Source organism: Gymnoscopelus braueri, assembly GCF_963280865.1.
Source record: "Gymnoscopelus braueri genome assembly, chromosome: 14".
Taxonomy (NCBI): Eukaryota; Metazoa; Chordata; class Actinopteri; order Myctophiformes; family Myctophidae; genus Gymnoscopelus; species Gymnoscopelus braueri.
The window spans coordinates 28988276-28998940 of NC_137619.1; the positions used below are offsets into that span (position 1 = coordinate 28988276).

At 45.4% G+C, this 10665-nt stretch overlaps 2 protein-coding genes across 2 annotated transcripts in view; both read right to left on the reverse strand.

The window, feature by feature from the left end:
* The window catches only part of srbd1 (S1 RNA binding domain 1), a 91800-nt gene extending 86923 nt beyond the window's left edge, over positions 1-4877 (reverse strand). The window contains exons 1-5 of the mRNA XM_080450419.1: positions 4777-4877; positions 3751-3818; positions 3071-3575; positions 1638-1883; positions 374-540 (exon numbers count right to left, since the gene is read on the reverse strand). Of these exons, the coding sequence (XP_080306545.1) occupies positions 374-540; positions 1638-1883; positions 3071-3575; positions 3751-3818 (986 nt within the window). The 5' untranslated portion in view covers positions 4777-4877. The remainder of the gene's footprint in view (positions 1-373; positions 541-1637; positions 1884-3070; positions 3576-3750; positions 3819-4776) is intronic.
* Positions 4878-5026: 149 nt separating this feature from the next.
* On the reverse strand, positions 5027-8767 carry LOC308100586 (cysteine-rich protein 2-like; the record flags this gene model as incomplete). The annotated part of the gene is given in 6 exon segments (XM_080449653.1): positions 5027-5098; positions 6051-6193; positions 7682-7724; positions 7726-7750; positions 7752-8029; positions 8150-8767. Coding segments are annotated over 6 exon segments (1179 nt in total).
* Between the last annotated feature and the right edge of the window lie 1898 nt (positions 8768-10665).

The following is a 10665-nucleotide window of genomic DNA, read 5'->3' on the forward strand; positions in this document are numbered from 1 at the left end:
TTTTTTTTGGGGGGAGGGGGGGCTTTATTGATAGTATAAGTGGAGATGGACAGGAAACGGGGAGAGAGAGAGATGGGGAGAGACATACAGCAAAGATCGTCGGGAACGGGACTCGAACCCGCAATGCGCTGTCAGGCTACATTAGAGCCTAAGTGCCCGGAGCACTAGGCCAGCGGTCCGGGCATTGTATTACTATTTCTAACAAGAGCTTTTGTAAGCCTGTTTTTTCTAAGTTGCAATGTGATATAGCTCTGTTTACAAATGCGAGAGAGAGACTGAGATATGTAGAGATTACATAATTGTGAAACATACATTTGCAATCAACTGTCTGAGCCCTACTGTAATCACAGCCTCAGAATCCAGGGAGTCCTACCACAAATCATCCATCACCAGCTGGACATCCCGGACGGCATCCGCATCCATGTGGTTGATCATTTCTTTGCGGTAACGCACCATGAACGGCACAGTGTTCTCCTCCCTCAACAGCTTCACGATGTTCACACAAACCCAGCGTTGCACAACCGTTAGAGTGGAAAGGACCTAGAGGAGGAAGACACACACAAACATGCCATAAAGTATATGCAGAAGTGTGCTTTCAATTATTTCTATCACTGTTGTGAATGATCAGTTATGGACTACATTACCATTGCGTAATGTATGCCAACAAATTATAATAAACGTATTGGGGGGAAAAGTTATTGACTACCGGGGTTCTTATGCTTTCTCATCAAAGGTGAGAAACTTTGATGACTTTCCCATAACCTTTTTCTGGAAGTTTTTTTGCATTTATTTAGACTGAAATATATAGAGATACAGTTGGCAGAAAGAGGGAAGGACATTAACAGGTCTCCTTTTAACGATATAAAATAAATTAACTTTTCTCAGTGGTGCCAGTGAAAAATGTGTGCGATAACACTAGCCTGGCAAAGCCTGACCATACATTTATTTTTTCAACTTTTGGTCAAGCAAGTCATAAGCATTTTGATTTGGCTGCAGGCATCTGTCAATGCAAAACAAGCAGGGAAATGCATCAGTTTTTACAGTCAAGAGCCTCCATGGACCAGTGGAACCTATTGATAAAAACTCATGCTGAACCCAGTCAGGAGAAGAGCGCAAATATCTTCTCTCTTCAATCAATTTTAAGACTAATTCTATTGACACATCAACACTGTAACATCTTCAAGTGTATCCACTGTTGTCATTTACAGTACAGAGCTGCTTGTTGTCATCATCTAAAACACTCCCAATAGTTCACTAATTAGACTTCTGGCTGCCATGCTCAATCGATTCTCAGTGGATGCTTGCAGACTAAAATTGTTATCATTATTCCATGAAATTCATGTTAAAATATATTTCTGAAAATACTAATTTCAAAAGTATCAACATTACTTATGAGAGCAGAGCAATCACTTATTACGCTACTCATTTTAGTACTTTCTATTACAAACCCATACTGTATCCTTTCTCTCTCAAAAAAAATAAAAATACATTGCTCTTTTGCGGTAATGACCCGTTTCTCCAATCAGTAATTGTAATATTATATTACGACTGCAATATATTTTTTAAATATTTCGAATTATTGAAACAAGTAATATTATTATACGTTTTGACCTTGGACACATTACAATGTGAAATACCTCTATGAGGTCCCAGCTCATGTTGAGTTCATTTTTTAGGCCTGCTGCAGTGGAAGATGGCAGTGCAGAGGATTGCCCCTTGGGGGTGCCAGGACACTTCTGTTTTTTAGGGGAGGGCATGTCAAATGTGAAGTCCTCCTCCTCGGATGGCTCCTCTTTCTTCGTGGCCTTCAGCCCCAATCCGGACGAGCCCTCACCTGCATTGCAACCTTGCCGGGGTCCCTCTGACAGCCTAAATGATACCCTCTATGAGACAGAGAGACCAACACAGAGACGGAGTGAAGAAACAGAGGAGGGGGATGGAAGGATAGATGGGTATTTGAATAAAGGTTGATGATGAGAGGAAGAAAGGAAAGAGACAGACAAACAAACAGAGAGAAACAGAGACAGAGTCAGATAGAAAGAGAGGTATAAGCAAAGAAAAAGAGGGGAATAGAGAGCAGGGATGTGTCATTTTATAACCATGAGGCAGCCTACACCTGCAATAGACGTCACAGACCATCAATATCTTTAATGTCTGCTTTGAAACAAAGGACAAACGTGGACTTCAGAAAACAATAACTTATTCTAACTGACTTTTTTTTGTGAAGCCAAGCCATCTAAATCAATCCATGGTGTGTGTAGTTCAGTACATCGCTGATAAGTAAATGATACTGGTATGCCCTAAACAGACCAAAACCAGTTATGAGACCTTCATCCGCTAAATTACGTTTTTGTATACTGTTCTTCCAAAAACTACTTTTTAAACTACTTCCATTGTAAACTGTCTAATGCACGAGCGAGTAACGCACCAGTGGACATGCCTGTGGGGTTCCACAGGAGCTCAGTTCACACGCATGCATCATTCGTGCATGAGACGATTTAAGTATTAAAACAATAAAGTTTCAGTGAAAAAGTTATGTTTTGTAAAGCTGGGGATACATGACACTTGTTTTGGAGTTTATAAACAGACTTTTGATGAGGTTTTACAGTTTTTAATCATGGACCCCTATTTTTTCCAATTCTCTTCTTTTTCAACTCTATTCGCTTTATTTTGGGATTCTTCATTCACTGTAAAGGAATGTTATACAAGCGATAATTCTTGTAATCAGGCCATCACGGGGTGAGTAAATTAATTAATACATTTTTGGGGGCAAGTACTTAAAGCGCTATTATGCAAACATTTTTTGTGAAGTTATTTTGTCCAATCTGCACGATAGAGTATGTTAATACAAAATAACTCATACAACTTCTATTGAGATATTTAGATTCTGTGTCTATGTTGGACACAAACTTTGACACAATCCTCTTTCTGGTTTGACACAATTTTTTTGGTGGAGATTTGGTGTAGAGTAAAAAAGGAGGGAGGCCAAGTAAAGACCCCTGGTGGAGTGGACCCCGGTCGACTGAATTATCAAAGGGTTTAAGACAAGTTAAAACGCTGTCAGTCTTACCTCCTCCTTCAATCTATTATTACTGTGCTGCTCCTCTCCTGCTCTGTCTCCTGCTGGGGGGCCGCCTGTCTGTTTCCCTCCCTCATCTTCCTTCTCTCCTTGGACCTCTTCATCTGTCCTCTTCCTCTTTTCCCCAGTGACGGTGGCAGCCGCGGGCTCCTTGGGGACCTTGGTGGCACTGGGTTGGCGCGGTGCTCTGGGCTTCGGTTCTTTAGGAACTGCGGGTTTGCGCGGAGCTCTGGGCTTCGGTTCTTTAGGAACTGCGGGTTTGCGCGGAGCTCTGGGCTTCGGTTCCTTAGGAACTGCGGGTTTGCGCGGAGCTCTGGGCTTTGGTTCCTTAGGAATTTTGGGCACTTTGGGTTCCTTGGGTTCCTTGGGTTTAGCAGGTCTTTTTACGACTGCCTTTTTCTCCCCTGCAGCAGTGGTCGTCCTGGGGACCTTGGCCTCTGGTGGTTTCCATTCCTCAGTTTCCTCCTCCTCACTACTCAGTGTCTGGGAGAAGGACCTGTTGAACAGATTATTTAGCCCCATATGTGCCACACATAGAAATTCCAATGACAATTTTTTGTCTGTAATGTATAGTATACTATGACAAATCAGGACTGACCTATATTCTATTATTATAGTCTATATTTTTTATAGAACATAAAAGAACAGAACAGAACAAAATAGACACTCACAGGTCTGTTTCCAGGTCTGTTTCCACCTCTGTATACTCTACTACTTTGGTTCTTGGTCTTCTGTTCATCTGTTGGGACGAAATAAAAAGTGAATCCAGAAACAAACATTTATTATGCACACACTGTAAGTAGTACGACTACAGTAGTGCCGTTAGTACTAGTAGCCACAGCTAGCTGTGACATTACATACATTTCATAAGTTGTAGCTCTGCATGCATATATGTTCTCACCCAATGATTAATTGCTAGGATTTGGGGTCAGATATAATAGCTATTGTCATCTACTTTCATATCCATGTGAAGGTTCTGGTAGCCCCTTTCGGGACCCTGTTTACCTTTTTTGTGGGGTCCCGAAAGGGGCTAAGGTTCTGGCAGAAAACGTGTGTTTGGTAAAAATATCTCCACTTTCCCACGAGTTTCACACAGACCACATTTCCTTTAGTGAGCAACATACAGTATGGGCACTAATTGACAGTGTGGTAATTAATGACACCTGTCAATTGTGTTTGTGTGTCAATTGTACTAGGTTAGTAGTAACGTTATGCAAGTTGCTATAGTCTACATTCAGTTCCAATGATTCTTGGAAAGGATGTAACCTTGCCTGTAAGCCTTTAGCTGATTTAAATATGAATGAATGAATGAATGAATGGTTTATTTTCGGTCTTTGTTTTCCAACAAATCAAAACACACTTGTGTGGACTACAACACAAAAAAAAACATCAACACAAATGTACATATCCAACCAAGTCACACACAAAATCAAAATGCAATGACCGAAAAAAGGAATAGGCTTATTATTTGCCTATCCTCTACAATCCTTAATGTGTTTTAATATTATTTAAAAAAAAACTTAAAATATGCTGCAAGATAAAAAAGGCTAAAGTGAAAGAGTATTAGCTGAGGTTATCTTGTCAGAATATTAGCTTCTCTTTCACATGGGCGCTTCGTTTTAGCTAACTAGCTAGCCTAATGGTGGTGAGTTTTATGTAGTATCTGCGTCAGTATTATAATGGCAGCGCATTTGTACCTTGTGTGTCGCGCTGAAGAAAATCTATTTAGTTCAACGTTCACTTATAAAGTGTTCTTCATCAGCGGCTGAATGCAGGCTCCATCCCTTCCACACAAGTTTCTCCAGCTCTACTTCCTGCAACACTTTACCTCCAACCAATCACCGCGCCGCTTCGTCTTAAAGGAGCATTTCACCCATTTTCATCATCCATACAATATGGTGCTATCTGCTGTCCTGCTCATTTCAAATCACTTGAGGCCAGCCACTGTCAGCAGTGCAAAAGGAACCGCAGGACCATCAGTAGCAGCAGACTGTAGCCCGGGACGTATAAAGCATCACTCTACATGTGACATACATGTGACACACTCAGGGGAGATGAAACACTGTGATGAGATACAGCAAGGTGTTCATTATGCAAGACCTGACTACTTTCCCATTACCAGCAGGGAGACAGATGGAGTTTAATGGCTAGTAAAACTCTAAACCTAGTCCCAGTTAAGTGGCTATCCTAACCATAATTGATTGATTGACTGATATTGTTCTCGACAAAAAAGTGCATATACATGACCATATACTGTATTTGTATAGGCTAATTCTGTCAAAGGGATAAAACACAAAAAAGCTTGAAAGCTTACGGTATTTCCATTGTGGTCCAATGGAAATACAGTGCAAAATAATGTGTGTAAACAGAGTGCCATGTATTTTAATATTTATTATATATTTTTGAGGGTGGGGGGAGGGTAGCAGAGACATACAGAACAATATAAGCAATTAAATACATTCATACAATTTCAACATACTTGACAAGTAAAATAGCAAAGAACAACATGGGTACTGTAAAAGGAACCTGTGACAACTCAAACGAGATGTAAAAACACTCCCAGAAAGGAGTGTTATGTGCACACACACGCACGCACGCACGCACGCGCGCGCACGCACGCACGCACGCACACACACACACACACACACACACACACACACACACACACACACACACACACACACACACACACACACACACACACACACACACACACACACACACACACAAACGCACACGCACTAAGGTGACAGGCAAGGGGAGGTACACAGACGACATAAACAATACATACAGTAATAAAGTTTGTCTTGTCACTATAAAGCTCAGTTTAGACAGGGTCGATGCCAGTCCTTGCCCAGTGATGACACCTTTTCTGCAAAGTATACCTTCTTATTGCATCCTGGACACAGGTCGGTTTCACCAGAGACAGTGTTGATGCGGCCAGGTTTTTCTGGTGCCTTAGGTACTGTACACTGGCTCTCCAGTCCTCAGCCTTGGGTGCTGAGTGCACAGAGTTGTTGCTGACAGGAGTAGTATCATACTCATTGGGTTCATTGGGTATCATACTCCAATATTCACGTGTGGCAGTAGGGCTGACCATCATGCTCTGCATGGCTGCAAGGGGCCAGGGTCTTTTGGCACCTTCCACAACGCAGACAGGGCCGATGCTAGTCCATGCCCACTGATGTCACCTTCTCTGCAAAATACACTGTCTTCTCGCACGAGGGACACTTTCGAAGACATGTTGTTACCTTATATGTTTAAATGAAACAAGTGAACTCTTCTATTTACTTGTGTAGAACCTAGACTCTGAGAAGTGAAGCCATGTTCTGTATTTATACACTGGGTGACACTATCAGTGATGACACTGGAGTAGACCAAGTATAGGGGAGTACATGTTCAATAGGGCTTTGCCACATAGCTTGAACAATTTGTGTGTGTGTGTGTGTGTGCGTGTGCCAGTGTGTGGCACCGATAAAAGAGTGGCCTTCAGATATAAAGATGGCTCCTCTTGACTGGAAGCTCACGTAGTTACCGAGTTATGCCCGGGACACACACAGTTTTAGTAAATTTTATATATTCGATTATAATAAATAATAATAAAAAAAATAAAAAAAATCCTTTTCAAATTGATTGGCAATTACCATTCTCCTGAGCAACACCCACCTCCCAGGTGAATTTCCTCCTGCTGTCAGCAATTTAACATACAGTAAATGCACTGAACACTCCACCCACAATACACCACTCCACACCTCACTTTCAATCACTATTATTCATTTCAAATACAGACCTACTGAAGCTCCACCACAATGTTTTCCCTCCACACCACTATTTTTTTGTACCTTTTTTCATCTTTTAGGACCTTGTTGCTACCCTTAGCTGTATCTAATTTTTTTTCTGAAGTTCCCCCATGGGATCAACAAAGGTCTACCTATCTATCTGTCATGTTATCTATCTGTCACCATCCCACTCCCGTGGGTCTGGTGATGCCAACCTCCTGGAAATCCCCAGGACCAACCACCAAACCTGTGGCGATAACGCTTATCTCAGTTGTCGTCCCCTTTTTGTGGAACTAATTTCCGACCCACAAAGCAGCCTCCTAAAGCTGCCCTCAAACCCCATTCTTCAGACTTCTTGCATTTTCCACCTAATTCCATTGTTTGTTTGTTTTTACATTATTTTAGTTTTTTTTTTTTAGCTGGTTTTAGTACGTTTGGGCCAGACAGATGGCTGTGTTTCAGTAGATCAGCGGGGTCAGTGGATATGAGATTATTATGAATAGACCGGGCACACCGGCCTATTCGGGAAGCGAGCCCGGAAATGCAGTACCCGTTGTACACGTTGTTGTCAGAGTACCAATTTTACCCATCTATCTGTCTGTGTCCCTTTTATGCCCAATTGCCCATATATGGAGATCTCTGCATCTGTATGTCTGCCTGTATCCCTTTAATGCCCATACTTATGGATATATCTATATGTCTGTCCTTGTCCCCTTCATGCCCATGTATGGAGATCTTTGATGTCATCATTATATGCCAAATTGCCCATATATGGCCATATCGGTGACAACCAGAACCATATGCCCATCTAGGCATATGCCACGAGATGGTAGGGCTAAAGGCGGGATCATGGCACTGGGCTCCCTGTTCATATATGTAGCTGCCCGCACCACGTGTTCACCACTTGGGGCCCAAACATATCAGCGTAGCACGGCATGTGGCAATATGGCTGGCCACCATGCTCTGCGTGGCTGCCAGGAGCCAGGGTCTTCCTGCACTTTTCACAGTGCAGACAGGGCCGATGCCAGTTCTTGCCCAGTGACGTCACCTTCTCAGCAAAATATACTTTCTTGTTGCATCTGGGACAAAGGTTGGTTTCACCAAAGAAAGTGAAAGTGGTGCTCCCAGCTTTTTCAGGTCCCTTAGGTACATAGGCTCTCTTCTCCTCAGACTTGGGTGCTGAGTCCACAGCAGCAGGGTTGTTGTAGTTAACAGGAGTATCATCCATATGGCAGCCTGCAGCTTCATCTCTTTCCGGTTCCTTAGGTACACAAGCTGTCTTGTCCTCCACCTTGGGCGCTGAGTAGTCCACAGCAGCAGGGTTGTTGTTGTTTCCAGGACTATCATATACATAGGAGCCTGCCCCTCCAATATTTACACCTCTTGGCCCAAAGAGGGCAGCATAGCATGGTAGGTCGCAGTACGGCTTGCCATCATGCTCTGCATGGCTGCCAGCGGTCAGGGTCTTGCGGCACCTTTCACAGCTCAGACAGGGCCGATGCCACTTCTTGCCCAGTGATGTCACTTTCTCCGCAAAGAATACACTCTTGTTGCATCTGGGACACAGGTCGGCTTTAAAGAAAGATGATTTTGCTGGTGCCTTAGGTACATAGGCTTTCTTCTCAGCCTTCTTGGGTGCTGTGTCCACAGCAGCAGGATTGCTGGTGTTGATAGAAGTATAGGAGCCTGCCAGTACCCCTCCAATGTTCACACCACTTGGCCCAAAGAGGGCAGCATAGCATGGCATGTTGCAGTAGGGCCTTCCATCATGCTCAGCATGACCCCCTGCATTCAGAAGCTTGTTGCAGCGGTCGCACTTCAGGCACAACTTGTGCCAAGCTTTCCCCAATGATGACACCTCCTCAGCCCAAAACACTGTCTTCTCACAATTGGGACACTTTTTAGCCATGTTGGAAATGTTTTGGTCAAACAAAACAAAGGAACTCCTGTTTGTATTGGTGCACCAGCTTCCACCTGGCTATCTGTGAACGTGAGATTGCGTATGTCCAAGAAGTCAACCACATCATGTATTTATACAATGGGTGACATCATCAGTGATGTCATCATCAGTGATGTCATCATCAGTGAAGTCATCATCCGTGATGTCACTGGGGTAGAGCAAGTATGGGGAGAGGGGGCGGGGGGTAAATTAGGTTAAGTATTTATGTTTTATTGCGATTTGTTTATGTATGGTTGTAGGATATGTTATAACACTCATTGTTGCGAACGTTCAGGGCATACTTGCCAGCACTGGCCTATATATGGAGATCCCCATAAATGGTGACGATCGACCGAGGTCGTCATAGAGACGCAAGACGTGTCATAGATACGGGGTCTGACATCAGTGAACCTTTCCCAGAAACTCCATATATGGAGATAACCGTCACGTCCAGGACTGAACGTCCTGGTCCCATATTTGGGCATAACTGACATAGGCAGCTCCATATGAGAAAAGTCACAAGGAAAAGGAGACACCAGGGGCGGCGAGAGGATTCTGAGCCTGCCGTTCCGACCTCATTAAGAGATCATGCAGGAGGTGACCCGATGGAAGGGGTACGGGCACCCACGTCTGCACTAGACGCCTCCGTGAATGAGCTGGTGGTGGGGCTGCGACAGGAAGGAAAGCTGAGAGAGCTCCAGCAGCAGATTCAACAGCAGTCCCGACCACTCCCAGAACTGTCGGGAGAAATGAGACCTCATGATATAGACTCAAGCCGTCCACGGCCCAACCCTGACGACGCACAGAGGTCACTGACCCATCTCTACGCAAGGGGAGAGTGTCCTAACGTAAGTGGACCTCTCGACGCATCACGGGGGTCGCTGACCCATCTCGACGCAAGGGGAGAGTGTCCTAACGTAAGTAGACCTCTCGACGCATCACGGGGGTCACTGACCCGTCTCGACGCAAGGGGAGAGTGTCCTAACGTAAGTGGACCTCTCGACGCATCACGGGGGTCACTGACCCGTCTCGACGCAAGGGGAGAGTGTCCTAACGTAAGTGGACCTCTCGACGCATCACGGGGGTCACTGACCCGTCTCGACGCAAGGGGAGAGTGTCCTAACGTAAGTGGACCTCTCGACGCATCACGGGGGTCACTGACCCGTCTCGACGCAAGGGGAGAGTGTCCTAACGTAAGTGGACCTCTCGACGCATCACGGGGGTCACTGACCCGTCTCGACGCAAGGGGAGAGTGTCCTAACGTAAGTGGACCTCTCTACGAATCACGGGGGTCACTGACCCGTCTCGACGCAAGGGGAGAGTGTCCTAACGTAAGTGGACCTCTCTACGACTCACGGGGGTTACTGACCCGTCTCGACGCAAGGGGAGGGTGGCCTAACGTCTTTGAACCTATCGACTCCCTACCGGAGGGACAGACCCGTCCCCGCATGGCAAGAGGGTGCCCGGACGTGTTGGGACCCATCATCTCTTTAACGGAGCATCGGGCCGGTCCCAGCACGCAGAGACCCTTGGCTCCGATCGCGGAGCCCCTCACCCGTCATCATGCGGAAGGACGACCCAGACTGGTGCACCGGAGCCGCCCGCGGGTGTCACCACTCTCTGGGCGACATCAGCGTTCCAGAGAACTCAGGTTCAGTCCCTCTTCTACTAGTACTGGGAGCTCCTCTGATAGATCCCCCATCCGCCTACGTCGGCGGCGTGGACACTCCAAGCGGCGGCATGGACCCTCCAGAAGTGCGAGCCATACCCCCGAACCTAACACTGGCCGACAACGTGACTGGTCCCGACAGAGCTCTCCCTCCTCAACCGATCAGGATTCTGCACACCGGAGACGACGCTCCAGACCC